This window comes from Pyrenophora tritici-repentis, chromosome 1 (assembly GCF_003171515.1).
Source record: "Pyrenophora tritici-repentis strain M4 chromosome 1, whole genome shotgun sequence".
NCBI lineage: Eukaryota > Fungi > Ascomycota > Dothideomycetes > Pleosporales > Pleosporaceae > Pyrenophora > Pyrenophora tritici-repentis.
This window is the reverse complement of record NC_089390.1, coordinates 5,765,624-5,787,589: the sequence shown is the minus strand read 5'-3', so window position 1 is coordinate 5,787,589 and position 21,966 is coordinate 5,765,624. Positions and strand designations below refer to the sequence as shown.

The window sequence follows — 21,966 nt, the reverse complement described above, 5'->3', positions numbered from 1 at the left end:
TTGGAAGGCCTTGTACGATCGTACGGTGAATAACAGTAGCTAAGGTAATCTTGTGTATTGGTATTCTGGTGTATGATGATTCTACGAATGTGGGGGCTACGAAGGTATACATAGCGTTGGGTCCGAGTTGGGCCGAAGTAGGATCGAGGCGGTACATTGGGCCTTATTAGGCGACACACCGTGTGTATGCCGACACTATCTAATATATTCTTAACCTAGACTCGCGAGGATTTACGCCTGTCACGAGAGACTACGTCGCAGTCGAACACAGACAGAAGATAGTCTTTACAGTTCTTTATTGATCGTAGTTACTATCTAGTGTAGATACAAGACGTTGCGTAAGGAAACAGAACAGGTTCAAGTTGCGGTGAGCAGATATAAGCGGGGCCTGTGCGCTTAGCGCGGGGTCTTAGCTGCTCTTAGCTAATCAACAGATGCCAGGTGCTTACGGGAGCACCTAGCGTCTATGGCCGTTCAGGTGTCAGGGAATCAGGGTGATTACCGTGACAACGCCTTAGCTATGCAAGGTAGTTAGAACGTTGTAATATTTGTCTTTACTGCTCCTTTAAGGCGTATAAAGATGTAGCGTAGCTAAGCCCTAAAGCTTCTAATAGCTAGGGTATTTTCTTTGATTTTACCTTCTATCTCTAGCTTCTATCCTTACTATTATGATTTATTACCGCTAAACGTAGGAGGGTAAGGTAAGCTTAGACGTGGCTTTAGGGCGGTGTAGATAGGTGAGTCGCTCGCTTTAGTAGTTAGTATCGTCAGCTTTGGCGTCTTTATGGCGTCTACCTTATAGTTAGGTAGTTAGGAAGACGTCTCTAGCATCCTTATCCTAGCACTTATATCTTTCTCTCTATCACTTATTTCTTTAATCTTCTACAGTAGCTACCTTAGCAGCAGGTTTACTTTATTTACTGGCATATAGGTGCCCTTAGTAGAGTCTAGTATAGCGGTGTCTAACATAACGTCACTTCGTTATCTTCAGTATCTTTAGTTGCCTCTTAATCTCGACTATATGTGAACGGTCTGTAGGTACTGTATTCTAGCTACCTAATCTAGATGCTATTTACAGTCGAGATGAAGAGAAGAAGAGGAAAGTGGGTGTGAGGGACGTCAATAGTTGAGATGACCGTATCTGTATTAAGTACTAAGTGAGATATTGCGTGCAGGTTCGAAGACCTGCGCGGGTCGAACTTTGGTGTTCGGCTGTGGCCTTCGCTTAAGGCGCACGGGCCACCTCGCTTACTAGAGGTCGCGGGTTTGATCCATGACAGTGGGCGGCCATCCCGCTTTGTTTGGGTTGGTGCACGGCCCACGGTCTGCTAGGGGAAGGAGTGATAGAAGGAAGGAAGCGACTAGGCCGCTGGCCTAGTCATGTGACCTAGGGCTCAGCCCGTTACACCAGCGCTAGCCTTAACGCGGACGCGGTTGACAGACTTGGTGACCTCGGAGTTGGAGAAGGTAACAGTGTCAATCATGTTGTCGTCACGACCACCGACCGAGCCAATGGAAAGACCGTGTCCACCAGAGCAGAAGCCATTCTTGAAGGTGATGTCCTACTCGTGTCGTTAGCAGGCTTCAATACTGTAATCATAGGCCAATACTTACGGTACCAGAGTTTACAGCCACGCAATCGTCCTGGTTATAGACCTTGGCACCTGTTACGAACCTGTGGGAAGGGGCACGGCGGTTAAGTTAAGGAGCGTCGGCGGGATAGCTGACCCCTCCATATGTGACACGGGAGCTTAATCACGTGACCTCCTCGGCTTGGCATGCACGAGGAAAAGTCTTGGCACACCCCTCGTACATACGCCACCGAGGAGTGCTCCTCGCGCGTCAGCCACCGAGGAATCCTCGGACTCCTCTGAGCGAGGACAGCGAGCACCATAGGTATATAGCATTAGGCAATGAGCTCCTATAGCTCATTGTGTTCAACTTCGAAATCTAAGGATTAGTACTTGATTCTCAACTCCCCGTATATTACATCGATCTACCAATCGTGCTATACACCCTCGTGTCCATCGCATCACTCTATCCCCGAGAACCAACCCAAGATCATCTTCGGACGACCTTCACAGCACCATCGATGACGACATTGCTGCTTGAGCCAATATCAAAACCATCTGTGTTGTGGCCCTGCTCGTCTTCGTCACCCTCAGAGGCATCGATAGTCATGTCCGTAATGGTAAGACCATCACATCCATTGATACTGACGACCTGGACGGGAGGGTTCTTGATGGTAATGCCGGTGATGGAGGAGTCGGTTAGTGTGTGCGCGGAGAAGAACTTGGGCTTGATCTTTCCGCCGTTACCGCCCTCACCATCCCACCAACGAGCTCCGTCACCATTGAGAACAGATCCCGCAGCGCCCTTGACAGTGATTTTATTTCCGCGAATGTCAAGAAGGGGACCCTTCCACTCCTTGCAGCCCCAACTCGTGGTACCCTCGAAGATGACAGTGGTGCCGTCAGCCAGGCTAGAGAGATCCAGCGTAGTGCCTGAAGGGACGGCAACGTTGGACAGGACCGTAGTAGCGCATGATGACTGCGACTTGGATGCCTCAGCAGCTCCGTTGGAGCCTGAGAAAGTGCAGCTGGAGGCACGTTTAACAACCTCGGGCTTGGGTGCAGGGGTGATGGCCGGGGCCGGCGCTGCAACTGCAGATGCCGCCAGCGACGTGAAGAAGACACCAAGAGTTCAGGCAACCATTGTGAAAGATGCTTGATGCTGGAGAAAAGCTTGAAAGAGTGAATAAAGTGCTCGGCTTGCTTGGCCTACATGCTTGATACCAGACTTGTCAACAATCAATCAGATCGGCATGATTGATTCCTATCTAGGCTAAAGGCTACCTAATGAAGTAATTCTTTAACCTATATAGGAATCAATCATGTCGATCGATTGATTGTTGACAAGTCTGCTTGATACGCCACATGTATATGAGTTTCCGGTAATGATACATGCACGACTCGATGACTTAGCCACCAGTCAGTTACCTGTACACCGGCTTCATGATTGACGTGATCAGAATCTCCTGAGTCGAGATTCTCCATGGAGAATGGTGAAGGCGTGTTTCAAAACCTTCCAATAAGTGGGGAGCATAGAGAGCATAGAGAGGAGATGAGAGGAGCTTGTATAGTGCGTGGGGGTCGTCAGGGGAATTCTGTTTCAGAAAATCCTCCAATGAATTGGACCCGCCCGATTTCCACTTTTCCAGGCTTGTTGCTCGACAGGCTCTAGTGCCAGAGTTGGCTCAGAGGGTTTGCGCCCTACAGCGTAAGTTATAAACGAAAGTTTTTCTTTGTAAAAGTCATGTAGTAGGTGAAGTGACGTAAAGCCCTAAGAAATTGTTCAGGTATGTATGTGTAGTACATCAGAGTTTCGCGGCGACGCGGAAGACAGGCACCCTCGCAAAAAAGTTAATGCTGAACGCATAGCTAGAACCGCGCGACTAGCATGCGGAGAAGCGGGAACTAAAAGGCTCGACTCCGCTACAACCCAACCCAGCGCAATAGTATGAGAAGGTCCTCTTCTGTTGTTGAGGTAAAGTGAAAGAACAAGCTTTGGCTTGGCCTTTTCCAATAAAAGCACACAAGATAAGACATTGTACTCGATTGTTGGGCTTTTAGTTTCAGGTTTCTCGAGAAGACTTGTATAGTCGGAGAGTGTTTAGGTGACAATGGTGTGCAGACCCTTGCCGTAGTCTGGGGTAATGACAACTACATGGCGTGCAGCCGTTGTGAACTCGAGATAGTTCCACAATCCTTTGCAGCTCCATCTCAGTTCATCTTTGATACAATCTTTGAGACCGATAACATCTTATTTTCTCGGCAACCACGTATATCTGCGCACGAATGAGAAGCTGGCTCGGATCTCCTGTGACAGAGAAGCGTTGGTCGCACATGAAGTCCACCTAAGTATAGTTGGATTACTGACCGCAGTGATGATGCGGAAAGACCTACCGATATTGTAAATCGTTGTTGCAGTCGCTGTTCTTCCGATTTTTCGCGCATGTGTGCAGAGACTATATGTACAGAGCTGCTACCATCTGTATTGATTGTGGTTGTGCAATTCGAGCAAATGTGCACACGTGTATGGAGACGTAACTTTCGTTATAGTCTGCATCTATATGCTGCCACTTCGTCCACACACCAAAACAGTTCCCTACTTAAACTTAGCTCTGCGCATCATCCGCCAATTGCTCAACAGCAATCAAAAACGGATTCGGCTGGTCGATGTCGCACGTGGTATTGGCTGGCGGGATTGTGCCATGAAGCATGAACTGCTTCTCGTATTGCGACACGCAAGCCGATTTTTGGAAATGTGCGCAATGCTTCCATATCTAGTCAACCACAGCTCTTTGTAAACGCAAAACAATCAGAAACTTACACCACTGTTGTTCCATTTCAGCAGACCTGAGCTAGGGAAGTACGTCTGCATCCTCTCTGCTGAGGGCAAGGGCGTAATGGGATCTGCAATGCCACTGACGAACAAGATCGGAAGCTTCCTCCCTTCAACCCTCGGAATGCCTGAGTTGTGTGAAATTTTTGTTACAGTAAATATCGTGTACCATGAAACTTACCATCAAAAGCTTGACTCTCCGGCGGGAACAAGTTCAATTGGCTGCAAATGGGCCCGCTAAAGGTCGCCACCTTCAACCCAGCATACGCGCTTGAACTAGCCATGGAGTTAACGAAATCCTTGTACGCACCGAATTCAGTGTAGTTTGAGCGACCATTAGCGTCCAAGCAGTTTATCAGCGTTCGGGACATGCGATCGTCGTAGACGGGAGCGAAAGTTGAGATTGTGGCGGCGATGGCGACGAATTGAAGCTGGCTGTAGTTGCCCGTCTGCAGTTCGACCAAGGTCTTATCGAGGAGGGAGTAGAATAAGGGTGCAATAATGTAGCTTGCGCTAAAGAACTGGTTAACAAGATCTTGCCACGTAAAGACGTGGGGGGTGACGATCGTGCCTTCCTTAGCACTGTCAATAACATCCTGTGAGATGGGGTCGCCGAGGCCGATGGGGTTGTCTTTCAGATCGTTGAAAAGCGACCAGTATCGTTGCTCAATCTCTTCCCATGAGGTAGCGTTCTGGTGGAAGGCGCAGATCTGAGGCCCAGCTTCAAAGCAGCGCTTGAACCAGAAACGTGCGGCTTCGTCGCTATTGGCAAGGGATTTCTCCCAGGCTCCTTTATAGTGGTCTTCAAGCTCGAGGACGCCGTCGAGAATCATGCGTTCGACCTTTTCTGGGTAGAGCGACGCAAATGTCGGGCCAAGGATCGTTCCATAACTGATACCGTAGAACCACAATTTCGCGTCATCGGGATTCTTGCCTTGATCTTTCGCACTAAGCTGGATATAGTGAAGCATATCTTGCGCAGTAGCCACTGTTCCAGCATATCTTGCGGTGCCATTGACGGAGTAGATTTGCGAGCACCACTTGCCATACTCAAGAATGACCTGGTGGCTCTGCTTGAGAAGGCTTCTTGATAATGGCTAGAGTGGTGTTGCCAGCAGAGGCGTCGGAGTAGTCGAGCGGTACAACTAGAGACGCACATGTGCTGTTCTCAGTCAGTTGTGTGTCTTGGGGTGTGGCTTTGTCCTCACAAGCTTGTGTAACAAGGTTTCCAGTCCAGCGTTTCGCTCGCTGTTAGCTACGGGTGTCAGTCATTTCACGAAGAGTTCGATATAGTAGCTCTTACATTCGTGAAGTCGTATTGCAAGGTTGTATCTTCTCTTACGAAAAGTAGAGATGCGCTACCAGGTAAAATGATCAGGGCAGTCGATGCCGCAGCGTGTAGCGGTGACGTCTTCATCGTGAACAGGGTTATAGATGCAAGGACAAAACATCTAGAAGATGAAAGACGAGTATGCATCACCTGTAATTATATATTTTCGCCACTTACAATAGTCACCATGAGTCTTACAGCTTGTCATCATTTCAACGCCAGGTTCAACTCTCAAAAGGCTTGAAAGTGGAACATTTCGTTGTCTGCAGTAGCAGCAAAATGCTTCATTGGTTGATTGCTCACGCGGGTCTTCAGCACATTCCGTGTTTCGTTCAGAACAAGGCGCGTCGATGCTGTGCATCGCCACGAGGACGAATAGGTAGCAGGCGCAGTTCATCCTATTCCAGCAGTAAAGCGGCAATTACGGATAGCCTTGCATACAAAGGCCACACAAAGCTAATTCGGTTTGTAATGCCAATGCCAACCAGAGAGTGCGATATTCGGTATCGCTTTTCGTGGCTCGTGGCGGTCCATCTTGGCCCTCCAGTTTTCCTAAACGACTAGCGCTTACAACAAGCGATTTCGGTTGGTTCTCAAATGCTGACTTGCTTCTCGGGCAACATGGCCGAGTTTGGAGGGCTGTAAGTGCCCTGGTGAGCACATTCTTTTTGTGGTGTTCCGTCACACAAGATCGCAATTGGCTAACTGTAGTATGACACGGAACAGCGGACTAACTGTCAGAAGTATCGCCAGATCGGCAAGTAACGACATTACAATGCGCTCACCTTTTTCGCAGTTTGCTTTGACGCTAAGATTCTGACCGGGGTAGTTCGCACAAGTTGGTGCCACAAGCTTACTATGGTATCAGGCCAAAGCATTATATGTAAAGACGCTAATCCGATGGGACTTCGGATCGCTCCGCACCAATAAGCGGCGCTTATATAATCGATTTAGAGTAATTAAACGCACGTAACGTCTACCCCAGCCAAAACACCCCCTTGCTAGCCGCTCATGTACAAAACTTTTGCTTACCACTATAGTACCGCTTCGATTCGTCTACCGGCAACTAGGACATGTCTGAACCTCGTATGAGGTCAGGCCACAACAGCACGTACCCACCTTTACTCAGAGACAGACGCTAGAGAAGGTAGTGGTAAGTGTGCCTATCATTGATAAGAGTATACAAGATCAGCATGAGCGTTTACAAGCCACAAGCCCCATACCAAGAATTGCTGGCACAGAGAAGCTATGCTACGCACATAAATCCACTACAACTTTGCTGTTATTGACTTTCTATATCCATCCAACCCCGACTCTGATATCTTACCATGCAGTTACTATTCGTCTTACTTCAGCTATGGACATTTGTGGCCGCCATCACAGATGAAACCCCTCAGCACAGTGAAAACTGTAATGGGTCGACATTCACGGCACCAGTCGTGCCAGGCGCAAAGGTCCTTTCCATAACCGCAGAAGCGAAGCGCAATGTCGACATGCCCGCAACCCCAGGTTTGTTTCAGCCACTTTCAGACCTAAACTTTTGCGAAATCAAGGTCTATCTTGCACACGAAGGGTCTGACGACAAGGTTTTGGTCCAGACATGGCTACCCCTCTCACAAGACTTCTGGAATGATCGTTTTCAAGCTACAGGTGGCGGTGCTTGGGCTACAGGAATGCTTGATATCGCACTCGGCCCAGCAATTGCTAGCGGCTATGCAGCATCGTCCACCGACGGAGGACATTTATTTGACTTCTTAGCCGCTGATTGGATGCTGAACGAAGACAAAAGCATCAATTGGGATTTGGTACACAATTTTGCAACAAGAAGTCTAGCAGAGCAGGTATATGTTGGAAGAAGTCTCACAGAGCAGTTTTACGGCCGACAGCCCCGCTACTCGTACTGGAACGGATGCTCACAGGGCGGTCGACAGGGCTTTGCTATGGCCCAGAGATATCCGGGCTTACTCGATGGAGTGCTGGCTGCCGCACCCGCCCTTAAGTTGCTAGATGTAGTCTTGTCAGGGATTTGGCCAATTGTTGCGATGCAAGAGGCGGGCACACTGGTAAGCAACTGCGAATTTGACTGGTTCGCATCGATGGCTTTGGAGGAATGCGACATACTAGACGGTGCCAAGGATGGAGTCATTGGAGACCCGGAAGCTTGTCGATTCGATCCACTGAGTGTTATTGGGCAAAAGATGGAATGCTCTGGACACAAAATTGAGGTCACAGGCGCTATGGCAGATGTGGTCCGCCGAATTCATCAGGGTCCCACCACGCCATACGACATCAATATTTTCCCCGGACTCCCTCATGGGACACCCCTTAACGCTATTTTGAATATCACCATCGACTCTTATGGCGTTCGCACTCTGAACGACCCAACAGCGCTTGACGTCTTCCCCCGTGCTATTCTTCTCAAGGATCTTACGTTCAACGTTTCGAAGTTAACTACGTCTGAGTTTTTTGCTTTGTGGGTACAGGCGAATGAGGAGTATGGCTGGATTCTGGACACAGATAATTCGGATCTTTCGGCTTTTCGCGACACTGGTGCGAAGCTGCTGAGCTGGCACGGCATCAGCGATCCTATAATACCTTACCAGAACACGATCAGGTACCGTCAGCGCGTTGAGAGAGATATGGGAGGTACAAAAGCAGTCGATGATTACTTTCGATTGTTCCTTGCTCCGGGTGTGGGTCATTGCGGACTCGGGGTGGGCCCAGTGCCAATTGATCCTCTGGAAAGCTTGAAGGACTGGGTAGAGAAGGGAGAGCCGCCGGAGACGCTCACCTCGGAAACCAAGAATCAGGATGGGGAACTGGTGACCAGAGATCTATGTCGATACCCTAGAAAACCGAGATACCTGGCCACTGGAGACATTAACGAAGCAAGCAGCTGGGGTTGCGAGGATGACTTGGCGAGTGGTTTAGAGGATGCTCTTTTGTAGGCCGGCTCATATTAGAATTGATATTTTACGTTACATCAGCCAAGAAAGAGTAAGTGTAAGAAGTCCCGCAAAGGTTTCCGATGCTCAGTAACAGGATTATATTCAATGCATAACAAAGAAAGCTATCTTAAATGTAAGGTAGCATTTACATCCACCTGACTCCTTGAGACTCTATAATCGAAGAATTTCTAGGCATTTCTGGGACTCCGAATGTTCCACAGGGGAACAATAGAACTAGACTTTAGCCTGTCACAGTTGTAAGTTGGATTGATGATTAGCTCAACTAATATCTCGACCGATGGCTTGAAGGAAGCCTTGACTAAAAGTCCCACCAATAACCCTAGGGATTCAGGCGCCATGCCGTTATAAAAAAAGTCAGATTTCAACCAATATCTTCGTCCCAGACGAAGGCATCCAGTATCTATCCACTGGCCGTCATGAAGTTTCCCTCCGTCTTTTCCCTGTTGCCTGTTCGGAAAAGCCTACCAACCGCGTTCGCAGACCCCACATGTTTGAGGATCATCAGTGGTGCAGCGTGTGATCGCACACTAGTCGCCGTTTGAGGTGCTCCCAACACGGACGGGTTGCTTTCTTTTCTCCGCTTTCAAACTTCTTCATGATCTATCGGAAGGCTGTACAAGGCTCTAGTAGAGACGCTGTGCGGATTACAGCGAGCGTCGAATTTGGACAAAATTGGTCACACCGGGATTAAGGCCTAGTTAGCGAAAGCGTGTATTCCTGCATCGTTCTTACCGTGGAGGGCTTCAAGATCATTGACACCTGAGATCGGCAGTGCTGAGAAGGCTCTACTGACGAAGTGACGGTGTTCAGTCTTGGGAGTTTGTCTTGGCCATTTCTATTCCGGAATGAGATCTAGTGGGGTGACGCAGACGCAGGGCTCTCGGCTTGTCTTTCGGCTGAACATTCCGAAGCTCCGTCTAATCATCTTGAAGCCTGACTTGCATGATTTGCATAGCATCTGAACCGAACCAAACCATGTCGTTCGAAGTTAGGCGACATGACAGCGCAGGTTCAACGTCATCTCTGCCGATCTGGTCAGTATTGGGATTTGTACAAACTGGGAGCGTGCAACGAGCTATTAAACGTTCCTGCGGAGTAGGGCCTCAAAAAGAGTCACGAGATCTAAGGACTGGAACAGCTCCACAATAGGAACCAGATCATCGGGTAGTGCGGGAGGGCACCGTCCGGCTCTCGGTTTCGCTAGGTTAACATTTATCAAGCTCCAGATCGCACCAGTAGTGTCGATCACTAGCTTTCTCGCAGGCAGCTTGTCTGCCATGCGGCGTTCCACGTTCATTGGTACCTAGTTTTTTCGTAATAAGAACTCGCGCATTGTATATGTACGGCACTCCCCTCACGTCACTTGTAGTCAGCTCATTAGTCTTGGTATTAGGGGCTCAGGATTGCAATCACTTATATCATCTGGGTAGGTGATGATTGCGCGGTATCCTTTCCCAACTTGAATCAATTGGAAAGATTGCTTCCGTGCTGCTCAATCAACGATATGGACTCCGTCCGCGCGTTTAACACGCCCACAGTGGTCCTTATCACTAGCACGCTCATTCTAACGACCTTCTTACTTTACAGGTGGCTTTTGCCCAAGCCTATCCCGGGGATCCCATTCAACCCAGAGGCGACAAAATCTATATTTGGTGACATCCCATCCTTGATCAATCACCTGAAGACACATAAGACCATAAGCGATTGGATTCTGAGTCACAACACCAGACACGACTCTCCTATCGTACAGGCCTTTGCTAACCTGTTCGGGAAGCCATGGGTCATCATTAGCGATTATCGCGAAGCTCAGGTAGAGCAAAATTGCACTTTTCTCAGCAACCGCTTACCGTAGCCAGGATATTCTGATGCGGCGTACCAAGGAGTTCGATAAGCCGGACGCGCTCAGCGACATTTTTTTCAGCATTGTTCCAGATCATCACGCAGTGCAGGCAACAAATGATGCATATCGATCCCAGCGAAAGCTGCTGCAGGATCTGATGACTCCGAGCTTCCTTCATGGAGTTACTGCATCCAAACTGCATAACAATTTCATGGACCTAATCAAGCTGTGGACGGAGAAAATGCGGCTTAGCAAAGGCCGCTCGTTCTCCGTAAAGAACGATGTGTACGATACCGCTTTAGGGGCGATCTGGGCTACTGTCTTCGGCATCGCGGAAACCACTACTATTACGCGCAATCAAATCAACTTGTTGTCTCCAATGAAAGGTACCCCACTGCCATCGGCGGTGGATGAGGCAGTCGACTTTCCTCGGGCACCAACCCCAATGGTCTTTGACGCAATTCTGAGACTTACGGATAGCCTGGAGTATGTGCTAAAGTCACCATTTCCAAGGCTCACGGGGCGTTTTATGCGCTATATGCCCTCTATTCGCACATGGATCAAACTAAAGGACGACGTTATCAATGCTCAAATTTCCACAGCTGAGAAAAGAATGGCCCACACAAAGGACAATGGGGACCGATTTTCGAATGGAGTTGATCATATGCTGCGCAGAGAGTTGATGGCGGCAGAACGACAGAAACGAATGCCCGACTATCACTCAAACGTCATGGTTGCAGAGGTTAGTCACTGCTGAGTCTTGCGTATTCGAACGGCAACGTGTACTAATGATGTGGCTCGGTTTCCACAGCTCTTCGGATTACTCATCGCAGGACACGATACAACATCGACAACGCTTCTATGGGCTATGAAGCTCCTCGCAGCGGATCAGGTCGTTCAAAGTAAGCTTCGCTCGGCACTTCAGTCAGGTTTTGCCGCTGCGTATTCGGAAGATAGAGTTCCAAACGCGCAAGAGATTGTGACGACACAAAGTCATTACCTAGATGCATGCATTGAAGAGATCCTACGCTGCGCCCAAACCGCCATCATTCCATCGCGGAATGCAGTCACAGATGCCGTCGTTCTTGGGCATGTTATACCAAAAGGAACCAGGGTTATGATGTGTGGCAACGGTGGAGGCATTCTAACCCCATCCTTCGAGATTGATAGCGCCCTACGAAGCAAGTCTTATCACAACGCGGACGGCGGGAAAGTCGGTATCTGGGACTCGGAGGGAATAAAAAAATTCAAGCCCGATCGATGGCTGCAGTACGATCAAGCGACAGACTGTACAATATTCAACGCAGCAGCCGGACCACACTTGCTTTTTGGAGCGGGGCCGAGGTCTTGTTTCGGACGGAGGCTAGCGCATCTGGAACTCAGGCTTGCAATTGTTTTGATTCTTTGGTCATTCGAGTTGCAACCAGTACCAGAGAGGTACGGAAGCTGGGAAGCGATGGAGCAGCTCACGCACTCACCAATTCAGTGCTATGTGAAGCTTATCGAGGCACAAAACAAGCTAGAATGTTAGATCTCGGAAGTAAAAGCTATGAGTCCATGGTTCATGTGTAGTTTCTGGCAGACAGTGTCTTTGCAGTCGCTCCTCAAGGCAATAGATTTTCGTGCTAACAGACTGTGTTTTTCATTTGAGCAATTATTGTTGTCTTAGATTAATTAGTGAGGTATTCTGAAGTCCGCAATCTAGCTGACAAGTCGCTAGTGATGACACCCTAGTCGTCCACCGTAACCTCCCTAGCTTCAACATCTCCTGGGAAGACGCCAGTCCCACAACCGACGACGTCCAAAGCGCCAACATCCGCTAGTTCACAACCACCTTTTCCTTCTTCATCGACTCCAACCTCGACATCCCTACGGCATCGAAGTCGGCGCGCCAAAAGGTATCATCGCACGCATGCTCCTCTTCGTCAACGAATACCAGCACGGCAAATACGTTTTGCAGACGCGCTTCCCGGTTCCTTTTGGTATACTTAGTAGGAGGGGTAAGGATGTATTGAGTGTGGCCGTGTGGGCGCAGAGTAAGGCTGGTGCGAGGTAGGAAAAGCTGAAGTTGGTCGAGTATGCTAGATCTGAGAGTGGATTTGCGTTTGTGGGGATTGATAGGAAGGCGTTGCAGCCGGGTTAGGAGAATAGGAGTGAGTACGCGTAAGCGGTGATTGACTCATAGTTCCTTAGAATCATTGTATAGGTTCGGCAGAAAGATATCGAATTGTACTTTCAATTGCAGACAACATTGTCACCACGATTAATCCAGTGCCCCTACCCGTTCAAGCCCCCTCCCCTCCCTCCCACCTGGGTCGTACGATAACCCTACTCCCCTTCATAGCATCTCCCAGACGGACACAGATACTACTATGAGCGAGAGAGTAACGCCCCGAACAAAGAGCCGCATAGTATCATACTGTGAGATCAGCAGCGATGGAGATAGCAATGACGGCCTCGAGACAAGTGACGACGAGGACGACAGTGACCTCTACCACGATGACAGTAGTAGGACAGACGAAGAGGATGACGATGCTTCTATGAGCAACAACCAGGAGCTTGAGAACAACCAAGAAGGTTCAGCAAGCGGATACCCAGACACAGGTCGAGACATTACCCAAGCGCCAATGCCCTATTCACACTCTCGCAAAGAACACCGATCATTTTTCATAATCACGCGAGCGCCCCCGAAGAACAACGTGCCACCAACCATCACTACCAATGTGTTTTGCACGGTCTCTGGCGAACCTAACGACCCGATACCAATCCCTACCTTCGAGCTGTTTGACGTCGCCGCAACCAACGAAAAGATTGTACAAGACATTAATATAATCGCGCCATTGTTTTCTCCTGATGACCCGCTTATACACCAGTTCATCATGCGGATTCAGAAACGACCTTTTGTTGCTTACACTACGCCGAAGAAAGAAGCGTCTCCTACAACATGGACAAGCACTGATCCGGTCATGGATGCATGGTGGCTAAAGGTCGTAAACGAGGAACCACGACCACGCACTACTCCAGATTGGCTACCAGCGGATCAATCAGCACGAGTCAAACCAACTGGCGATCTAAACTCGCCCTTTATGGTTATTACTGGTTACCCTCTAGTATCTGCTATACATCCGTCGTATGCTACAGTAGACGACCTCTCATAACCGACAGTGTTGGACTTATGTAGTAAGCTCGGCTATCACACCCCCGAATCTGCATTAAACAGCCCATCTATGTTGCACTTTGATGCACTACCGGTCCCAATCGACCGGACGTTAGCCCCAGGCGATAGACCGATCAAGAACAAGGCGATCAAGGGATCTAAGGCATATTGGTACCAGACCAACAACTTCCTAATGCATAACTCTCAATCGAAGGTCGCGCTCGTTCTTGGTGCTACGGCTCACGACATGTATCTCGCGTCGCTGTGGTCGAGAAAGATATTCTCTAAGATATATGCCAAGCACGACTACCGCAACCTCAGACCAATAGCTATTCTCGAGCTGAACATGGAATATGAGATCCAGAGGATAGCAATACTAGCACCACATCCGGAGATGTAAAATACTTGACAGTATGGGTAAGCACAGGCGTGTTTGGCGCCTACAGTGGCCTTTGTACACTAGTATGTCAAGTATCTTATGTCACCTAGGTATACCATCTCTCTCATTTCGTCTTGGAGAGCTTCAGATTCTAAGATATGCTGCTCTCGAAAAGTCATCAGTTTCACACGCGCACAAGTAGAAGACTAACTTGGATGAATCATGACATTCATTTTGATTCGCCATGCCACATCTATATCTCGCAAAGCCTGCTTTATTGTCCACACACGTTGCCGGCCCATGTATCGTACACTAAACTGCACCTGTTCATCCCCACCCGCTTAGACAATCGTCTCCAACTCTCTCGCATAACCCAGAGTGTTCTCGATAACCTGATCACTTGTAACCAGAATATCTCTGCTCAGATAATCATCCTCTTGCTGGGGGAAGTATATCCTTCCATCCTTGACGATCCAACCCGACTCCTTTGCAAAGTTGACGACGCTGCCTTCCGAGTCGAGGAACAAGAGGGATTTGGCGTCCGAGATGGGGATGGAGGGGTACGCGCGCTCGCTGCAGGAAGCGATTTCCTTGCGGATAGTTCCAATGAGAATCTATGATACATGTTAGCAAATCACCACCTCTACCAGATGATGTGTAAAACGTACCTCTGTGAACAGACCAAACTCCTCACCAGGCACCCTCTCGCTCTTGGTCTCACCCCACACCTTGTCATAGCTGCCCTCCATGAGCGCCTGCTCCAACCGAATCGGATACTGGATGAACTGATCGGCCTCTAGCTTCGCGCCCGCCTGTGCAGCCGCCACCTCGAGCGTCTCAAGCTGCGTGTGGAAGCCTGCGTAGTCGCCCTCGCTCAGGAGCAATAACAGATACAGGCCCGTGACTTTGCTCGCGTTGCTGCCATCCTTGGGGAGTGTGGATTCAGGCAACGAGTAAAAGGGCTGTAGCTGCTGGAAGTAGCGCGTGAAGGACTCGGTGTCTTTGAGTCTGATGGAGATGATGGCGCCTAGCTCGAGCGTCTCACGTGCCAGCTGCAGGTGTTTCCGCGGCGACTTGGCTTGCGGGATGAGGGCGTTGAGGTGGAGGAGCGCAATCTTGGCTTTGCCTAGTAATGAGGGTGATTGCTGGTAGTTGTGCGTCTTGAGCGTCTGGTGGAGCTGCTGGAGCACGGTTGAGAGTTCTTTCTCGGCCATGGTGTGTGGTGATTCCGGGACGTTGGAGGATAAGGAAAATGTTGATCGGGGAGATTGCGTGGGTTGGGCGGGTGATGTCGTGGGCGGGATGTTTGTTGCGGCGAGTGGGAGCTTTGGTGGTTTACGTCGGAAGAGCGTCGGCGTCGGAGGTGGTGCTGGGCTTAGCGCCTGTGAGCTCATTGACCGCCATGGCGCATCGTAACCCTCAAATGTTCGATAGCGAATGTATGCCATTTTGATTCACTTTACAGTAAGAATAAGTCATTATCGAGAGAACAAAGATGCAGAAAAGCCGCTTTCAAGTAAGGCTTCGAGCTTGGGTCGGCCAGGCACCAGGTCTTGCAGATGACCCAAGTGGTCACACTATCTCAGCGCACTGGAAAGACTATTGGCGACTGTGATGCTCTTGCATTGGTCTACTTGTATCTGCGATACTGCAGCTGACAGCTCGTCGTAGGCGTATACAAAGTGTGCCTTGTATGACCCGATTGGGCACCTACTGCATCGCCGCGTATGCTGTGCAACCATCGAGATCAACACTATCAGGCCAAGGTACCGTATCAGACCAAACCAACATGTACATCTTCCTGTACAAGACAACATCTCACGTAAACAATAAATCTACCTAGACCCAAGACCGAATCAAAGTCCGCTATTTCCTCCTACCGAACTTACCCTTCCCGCTCTTCCCACCGGTCGCTGCCTTGCCCTTGATATTCAGTCTCCGATAGTTGGCATTTGCCGTAGCCTTGATTTTTCGGGCCGCGGTTTTAAGAAGACTCTCTTTGGCAGGCTGATCAGCAGGCTTATCGGCAGCTTGCTGGGGCTTCTTTGCCGTCACTTTTCTCGGCTTTGGTGTGTGGGAAGCATCACTCGCGTAGTCAGACTCGTCGTCAAAGTCCGAGCCGAACTCGTCTGCAGCGTCTACAGGGAGTTGTGTCTCGGGTACGCCTGACCCCTCTTCTTCTGTCTCATCTTGGTCTTTTGGAGCTGGCACAGGTTTGGGTTTTGTGATGTTCGGGCGCACTGAAAGAAAGTCAGTCGGGTCCGCCTCAACAGGGCCATGTAAAACTTACTAATCACCCGCCGTGTCTGCCTCTTCAGGCCCTTCTTTTTCCAAGCCTTACGTGGCTTACCATTGGCACCCAGTTCCGGCTCTTCGTCACTATTGTCTTCTGATTCGAGGCCTCGATCTGGACCCAAAGGCATCGGCGCTTGGCTATCTTCCACCAGAAGCTGTGGCGTTTTGGCCTTTTTTCGCGGCCTTGAGATGCCCTGTTCCTCCATCTCCATTTCGCGCATGATATCCGCCTCTTCGTCAAGTTTATCGTTTTCATCCTTCTTCATGGCTTGTATCATAGTACTTAAACTACGCACTAGTCCACGACGTTTCCAAGGCGCTGGTCGAGGTGTTGCTTCATTGTCTTCGTCAATGGCGCTCAGAACATTGTCTCTCCGGAGAAAGGCAGGCGTGGCCAGCCCTAGTGCTGATGACGGCGTGCCTTGCTCGTCTAACCTCCTCTTCTTTGGTGTGACAAATTGGTTTAACAGGAAGCGCTTCCCTGCTGATAGTGGTGTCCTCTCCCCCCTTGCCCTAGACTCTAGTGAAGTCTCGCTTGCTGCGTCTTGTAATCGTCTGCTCGGTGTTTGTGGCACGTTGAGACCCACGTCCCCCAAGACGTTCCTCGGTTTACTAGGTGTATCGTATGCGAACGGAAGCTCGTCGAACAAACCCAACACTATGCCGTCACGCTGTGGGGTTGGTCCGATGACCGTAGGCCCTTGTGGGGAGAGGAGTTTGTCATGATCAACGTTCTCTATAGAACCCTCCTCATCCCTCTTCCTCTTCATCGGTGTGGTAATAGTGGCCTTGGGTGCGGCTTTCGGCGTGCGCTCGACATCGAGGTTTGCTTTGCGACTTGCGCCTCGCTTTGAAGGTGTCTGTGGCGCTGCTTTGCTGGACTGTCGAGCTCGTAGCTTATTGTACTCTTTATATTTTTGTGCTATGTCTTGTTAGATCGATAGTAGCCCATGCTCGGCAGTTCGTACATACAAATCTCGGCATTGCCCTTGATGTCGTCGCGTCCCGCTTTTCGGCCGTTGTTCTGCGCCGCGAATTTCTTTTCCCAGGCTTTTAGATCCAGTCGTAGCGCATTGCAGCGCTGTTCAATGTCGTCGTTACTCATGGTGGCGTAAGTAGTGTGGGTAGAGACTTCTCGATTCATGCAAAGGAGAGGGGTATAAATCACCTCAAGCACTTAAGATCGCGGTCGCGTTACGTGCACGCGACAAAACGCCACTAGCAGGGATCACTCAGCCCTATCGGCTCCACATGACACGGACATGATTCACTTGGATAGTTTGTAGGCATGACGCATCAGACATAATTTACAGAATACTATTCACCACTACGCTGATGCAAAATGGAAAGCCGGACCGAAAATGGGGAATCTAGTAGTGAACAGCTTTGTCGTAGGTGGCCATGGCAGCCTCCTTGAACGCCTCGGCGAGAGTGGGGTGAGCGTGACACGTTCTCGCAACATCTGCACTTTCGTGAGCAATTTGTCAAAAGAATCGGTATAAACTGGCTTACCTTCGGAGCTAGCACCGTATTCCAGAGCGAGCGTACCCTCAGCAATCATCTCACCAGCATTGGCACCAATGATGTGGATGCCCAATATCCGGTCAGTCTGCGCATCTGCGAGGAACTTGACCATGCCCTCGCTATCGAGGTTTGTCTTGGCTCTTGAGTTGGCGGAGAAGGGGAAGTTTCCGGTCTTGTACTTTATACCCGCCTCCTTGAGCTCCTGCTCGTTCTGGCCTACCCAAGCGACCTCGGGGTGAGTGTACATGACCGAGGGAATGGCGCCGTAGTTGACGTGGCCGTGGCCCTTGTGGATGTACTCAATGGCAGCGACAGCCTCCTCTTCGGCCTTGTGGGCAAGCATAGGTCCGAAGGTGCAGTCTCCGATGGCGCGGATGTGGGGGATCTTAGTGCGGTATTCCTGGTCGATGATCAGGCGGCCCCTCTCGTCGGTCTCGAGGCTGATGTTGTCCAGACCAAGACCGGCAGTGTATGGGCGACGACCAATGGCAACGAGAATGACATCGGCATCAAGCTATGTTCGTTAGTATCAAATTCTGCATCGAAAGTGCAAAGTGACTTACAGTCTCCTCCTTGCCACCCTTTGCGGCTTCAACGCTGACCTTGACGCCAGCATCATGAACCTCACCAGCGGTGACCTTAGTGTTAAGCTTGAACTTCAAACCTTGCTTTTGGAGGATCTTCTGACTCTGCTTTGCGATTTCATTGTCCATACCGGGGCCACCAATTTGACCCAAGAACTCAACAACGGTGACTTCAGAGCCGAGACGCGACCAGACGGAAGCCTGCACGTAGTTAGTAGAGCTAAACATATATCTAGGTATTTACCTACCATCTCGAGACCAATGATACCGCCACCAATGACGACCATCTTTTTTGGCACTTCCTGCAGCGCAATGGCGCCGGTGCTTGTGATAACCTTCTGCTCATCGATAGTCAAGCCGGGAAAAGGTGTGGCTTCCGAACCAGTGGCAATGAGAATGTTCTTTCCACGGACAGTGGTCTCGCCACCCTCAACGAGGTTAACCGCAATGGTGTGCTCGTCCTGGAACGCACCAGTGCCCTTGATGTATTCAACATTGTTCTTCTTGAAAAGGAACTCAATTCCCTTTGTGAGCCCGGAAACGGAGGTGTCCTTTGCTTTCATCATAGCGGGGAGGTTGAGTTTAACATCGCCGACTTCGATTCCGCGGCCCTTGGTGTCGTGGAGAATCTGGTGGTAAAGGTGCGAGTTGTTAAGGAGCGATTTTGAGGGAATGCAGCCGACGTTTAGACAGGTTCCACCAAGGGATCCGCGTTTCTCGATACAGGTGACCTATTGGCGTGGGTCAACTTTCTGTCCTATCAATTCTCCGGACATGTTTTCTAACCTTCATGCCCGCCTGGCCTGCCTTGATGGCTGCGACATATCCCGCGACGCCACCACCGATGATGACAAGGTCCTTCTCCTCTATTCAATCATTAGTCAGCCTTCGCGCATACGACTTTACAGCAATGCGACTCACCAGCTTCCGACGCAAAGCCTCGTCGTAACCGGTTCTGGAAGTAGATGTTGGAGGCGCAGAATGTGCTTTGGGTTACAGGCCGTGTCGCCCTGATGGTGCGGGGTGCCAGTGAGCGGAACATGATGACGGCAACCGAGTGTAATGCTACCAAGCAAAGCCGTGAGGTGTACGGCGGGGATGACAGGCGTCAATGGTTGGGGCGTGGGATGGCAGGTGTGGTTGAGCTTTTTGCGGAGCTCGGCAGAGAAGGCCTATGCGGCTTCCGTAGGGTCAAGGGTGGCGCCAAGCTGACAAAGTGCATCACATCTCAAACATCGCCGTCTCATTGTATGTGGCGACTTTGATATCTCGATACTATACATGGCGAACCAAGGGTATTCTAATTATGCTCGCCTGACTCTTCCTTCTTTCAATTACTCAGTCTTCCTGCATCGTGGTCGTGGCCAGAATCCTCGTGAGCATATCCATAATCGATTTGCAAGCCCACCGGACAGTCTCTTTTTCGGACTTGTCCACAATCTCCGTCTTACTCACCGTCTTCTTCAAGAAGAACTGTAACCCGGCAATCATCTCCGGAGCTTGATCAACCTCTACAAAGACTTCGCGTACCACCCGCTCGTCTCGCTTATCCTTACTCTTTGAAGTCTTCAGCGCTTCCAAGATGGTAGTAACGAGCAAGACTTCGACAAAAGTTTTTGTCTTGGGCTGTAAGTATGGGAAGTTGAGATTCTTCAGACTGGTAATGGGCATGGCTTTTCGACCGATCAGCGTGCCGTAAAGCGTGCCTTGGTTTACGAGCTTCCGCAGAGACGTATCGCTGCTTGCTTCGTCTTCTTCATCGTCGGATTCATCTGCACCATCTTGTTTCTCCCCAAGACCCTTGAAGATGTCCCAGAGCGCGAATTGAAAGCTTTTCCGTGTCTTGTGGTCAGAGCAGATCTTGCGGGCGAGTACGGTATAATACGGATTGTAGGTCTTCTCAGCTCCCGCACAATGTACGATAACACGCGGTATCTCTGCCTCTTGGGCCTTCTTGAGGTTAAGCTTGTTCAACCGTATTTGTGCGTCTTTGAAGTCGCTGGCGGACATGATGGAAATGAAGATGGCGCGTCGGATGTCTGTGTTCATACGATGCTCACGGGCAAGCTGCACAAGGTCAACTTCGCTGTCGTCGTCCTCGTTGTCGATTTGCGCTGTGGTTCGAGCGGCTTGTTTCTCCTCCTCAGGCTCCTCATTGCCTGGCTCGTTTCGCCAACTTGCTCCTACTAGCCACCACTTTCCTCTCTTTTCTGTGTCTTTGATATCCTTGAGACCAACGCGTAGTGGTTCGGTCGCCTTGAGATTACGTGAATTTAGTGTGCCTAACTGCTTCTTCATACGTGTTGTATGCTCTCTAGAAAGTGCAGAAGAAGCTATGCCAGTCTTCATCTTGTTGTTCTTCAAGTCGTTGATCGTCTCGATCATAAACTTTGTCCTGACTGGCAAATTACTTTGGCCAACCTTCGCTACGGATTTCTGTAGTAGAACGACAATATCTTTTAGTGAAGTAGGATCATCCTGTCGTAATTGCGGGCCTGCTGCTTTGACTATCCTCAGCAATAGCTCGGTGTTGATCTCCGTGAGTTCGTCGAGGAAAACCCGGATATAGTCGAAGACGATGTTACTACCAATGACCTGGTATGTATATAGCTCCGCTACTACCGATGTCAAGTTCGACGTCTGCTTCCCGTGACCGTCCTTGTTAGGTTGATAGTGCTGGTCGAATTCCGCGACAATACGTTCTACAATTTGAGCCCCGAAGTCAGGTCCAATAACCTTGTATATTGCAGCGATGAAACCGGCATGCAAGTTCAAGAAGGTATCTAGGAGAGCGGTCGGGTCTGATAACATGCCAATGAGCAAGTCAACAAGCGTGTTGTTGACGTACCCGCGGGGATTGTTCTGATATATGGCCTCAATTTCCTTGAGGATAGAGAGTATGTTGGCTTCTGAGAGTCTGTTGAAGAGACCTTGTATCTGCCTTTTGAGACGCATCAAGGCTTCTGTGTCTGACGAAGGTGGTGCCCTCAGTGCGGGTGGTATATACTTGGTCGGCTGAGCATCGGGCGCTATAGGTGCAACATACGGGTTCTCTCGTACTCGTGGTCGTTCCGGTTCCTCGTCCTCCATGGTCTCGTCCTCGGACCCTAGGTCACCATCCTCGTCGTCTGTCTCGTCTTCATCCTCATCGTCAAAGCCAGTGTCTTCTAAATCCAGATCGGAATCGGAATCCCCATCCTCCATCGCACTGTCTTCTTCCTCGCTGGATTCTTGGCCCAGAGCTTTCCGTCTCTTGCTTGCGAGCCAATCGTCGTCCTCTTTCCGTTTCCGTTTTGCAGGCTGTACAGCTTCTTCGTCGCTAAAGTCTCCAAGGTCGCCGAAGATATCATCCAAACCATCGTCAGCCCCTTTTGATTTTTTCTTTCCCTTTACGCCCAATCTCTTCTCGAGTGCAGCGATTTCAGCGTCATCCTGGGCGAGTTTGTCTCGTGCTGCGCGCGATAGTTTTGCCGGTGGTGGCGAG

At 50.0% G+C, this 21,966-nt stretch overlaps 13 protein-coding genes across 13 annotated transcripts; 4 read left to right on the top strand and 9 right to left on the bottom strand.

The window, feature by feature from the left end:
• Positions 1 to 1,394: 1,394 nt before the first annotated feature.
• PtrM4_022800 (endo-polygalacturonase precursor) lies at positions 1,395 to 1,907 on the bottom strand (the record flags this gene model as incomplete). The annotated part of the gene is made up of 3 exons (XM_066103541.1): positions 1,395 to 1,562; positions 1,615 to 1,656; positions 1,818 to 1,907. 3 exons carry the CDS (start codon positions 1,905 to 1,907, stop codon positions 1,395 to 1,397), a joined length of 300 nt encoding a protein of 99 aa, XP_065965743.1.
• Positions 1,908 to 2,061: 154 nt separating this feature from the next.
• PtrM4_022790 (Glyco-hydro-28 domain containing protein) lies at positions 2,062 to 3,016 on the bottom strand (the record flags this gene model as incomplete). Its single annotated transcript, XM_066103540.1, has 2 exons — positions 2,062 to 2,599; positions 3,000 to 3,016. 2 exons carry the CDS (start codon positions 3,014 to 3,016, stop codon positions 2,062 to 2,064), a joined length of 555 nt encoding a protein of 184 aa, XP_065965742.1.
• Positions 3,017 to 4,177: 1,161 nt separating this feature from the next.
• On the bottom strand, positions 4,178 to 5,375 carry PtrM4_022780 (TAP domain protein; the record flags this gene model as incomplete). The annotated part of the gene is made up of 3 exons (XM_066103539.1): positions 4,178 to 4,336; positions 4,393 to 4,532; positions 4,586 to 5,375. The coding sequence occupies 3 exons, from the start codon at positions 5,373 to 5,375 to the stop codon at positions 4,178 to 4,180; spliced, it is 1,089 nt and encodes a 362-aa protein (XP_065965741.1).
• A 79-nt stretch (positions 5,376 to 5,454) lies between these two features.
• PtrM4_022770 (uncharacterized protein) lies at positions 5,455 to 5,821 on the bottom strand (the record flags this gene model as incomplete). Its single annotated transcript, XM_001932066.1, has 2 exons — positions 5,455 to 5,652; positions 5,708 to 5,821. The coding sequence occupies 2 exons, from the start codon at positions 5,819 to 5,821 to the stop codon at positions 5,455 to 5,457; spliced, it is 312 nt and encodes a 103-aa protein (XP_001932101.1).
• A 1,241-nt stretch (positions 5,822 to 7,062) lies between these two features.
• On the top strand, positions 7,063 to 8,682 carry PtrM4_022760 (putative tannase; the record flags this gene model as incomplete). Its single annotated transcript, XM_066103538.1, has 1 exon — positions 7,063 to 8,682. The coding sequence occupies one exon, from the start codon at positions 7,063 to 7,065 to the stop codon at positions 8,680 to 8,682; it is 1,620 nt and encodes a 539-aa protein (XP_065965740.1).
• A 188-nt stretch (positions 8,683 to 8,870) lies between these two features.
• PtrM4_022750 (uncharacterized protein) lies at positions 8,871 to 9,041 on the bottom strand (the record flags this gene model as incomplete). The annotated part of the gene is made up of 1 exon (XM_066103537.1): positions 8,871 to 9,041. The coding sequence occupies one exon, from the start codon at positions 9,039 to 9,041 to the stop codon at positions 8,871 to 8,873; it is 171 nt and encodes a 56-aa protein (XP_065965739.1).
• A 1,166-nt stretch (positions 9,042 to 10,207) lies between these two features.
• On the top strand, positions 10,208 to 12,074 carry PtrM4_022740 (CypX, Cytochrome P450; the record flags this gene model as incomplete). The annotated part of the gene is made up of 3 exons (XM_001932064.2): positions 10,208 to 10,513; positions 10,560 to 11,285; positions 11,355 to 12,074. 3 exons carry the CDS (start codon positions 10,208 to 10,210, stop codon positions 12,072 to 12,074), a joined length of 1,752 nt encoding a protein of 583 aa, XP_001932099.2.
• Positions 12,075 to 12,455: 381 nt separating this feature from the next.
• On the top strand, positions 12,456 to 12,599 carry PtrM4_022730 (uncharacterized protein; the record flags this gene model as incomplete). The annotated part of the gene is made up of 1 exon (XM_066103536.1): positions 12,456 to 12,599. One exon carries the CDS (start codon positions 12,456 to 12,458, stop codon positions 12,597 to 12,599), a length of 144 nt encoding a protein of 47 aa, XP_065965738.1.
• A 484-nt stretch (positions 12,600 to 13,083) lies between these two features.
• On the top strand, positions 13,084 to 14,100 carry PtrM4_022720 (uncharacterized protein; the record flags this gene model as incomplete). The annotated part of the gene is made up of 2 exons (XM_066103535.1): positions 13,084 to 13,673; positions 13,725 to 14,100. The coding sequence occupies 2 exons, from the start codon at positions 13,084 to 13,086 to the stop codon at positions 14,098 to 14,100; spliced, it is 966 nt and encodes a 321-aa protein (XP_065965737.1).
• Positions 14,101 to 14,420: 320 nt separating this feature from the next.
• Positions 14,421 to 15,527, bottom strand: PtrM4_022710 (SAC3-GANP multi-domain protein; the record flags this gene model as incomplete). The annotated part of the gene is made up of 2 exons (XM_001932063.1): positions 14,421 to 14,693; positions 14,748 to 15,527. 2 exons carry the CDS (start codon positions 15,525 to 15,527, stop codon positions 14,421 to 14,423), a joined length of 1,053 nt encoding a protein of 350 aa, XP_001932098.1.
• Positions 15,528 to 15,945: 418 nt separating this feature from the next.
• Positions 15,946 to 17,479, bottom strand: PtrM4_022700 (Drc1-Sld2 domain containing protein; the record flags this gene model as incomplete). Its single annotated transcript, XM_001932062.1, has 3 exons — positions 15,946 to 16,319; positions 16,370 to 17,296; positions 17,347 to 17,479. The coding sequence occupies 3 exons, from the start codon at positions 17,477 to 17,479 to the stop codon at positions 15,946 to 15,948; spliced, it is 1,434 nt and encodes a 477-aa protein (XP_001932097.1).
• A 265-nt stretch (positions 17,480 to 17,744) lies between these two features.
• PtrM4_022690 (uncharacterized protein) lies at positions 17,745 to 19,048 on the bottom strand (the record flags this gene model as incomplete). Its single annotated transcript, XM_001932061.2, has 4 exons — positions 17,745 to 17,836; positions 17,887 to 18,412; positions 18,462 to 18,683; positions 18,731 to 19,048. The coding sequence occupies 4 exons, from the start codon at positions 19,046 to 19,048 to the stop codon at positions 17,745 to 17,747; spliced, it is 1,158 nt and encodes a 385-aa protein (XP_001932096.2).
• Positions 19,049 to 19,820: 772 nt separating this feature from the next.
• Positions 19,821 to 21,437, bottom strand: PtrM4_022680 (uncharacterized protein; the record flags this gene model as incomplete). Its single annotated transcript, XM_001932060.2, has 1 exon — positions 19,821 to 21,437. One exon carries the CDS (start codon positions 21,435 to 21,437, stop codon positions 19,821 to 19,823), a length of 1,617 nt encoding a protein of 538 aa, XP_001932095.2.
• Between the last annotated feature and the right edge of the window lie 529 nt (positions 21,438 to 21,966).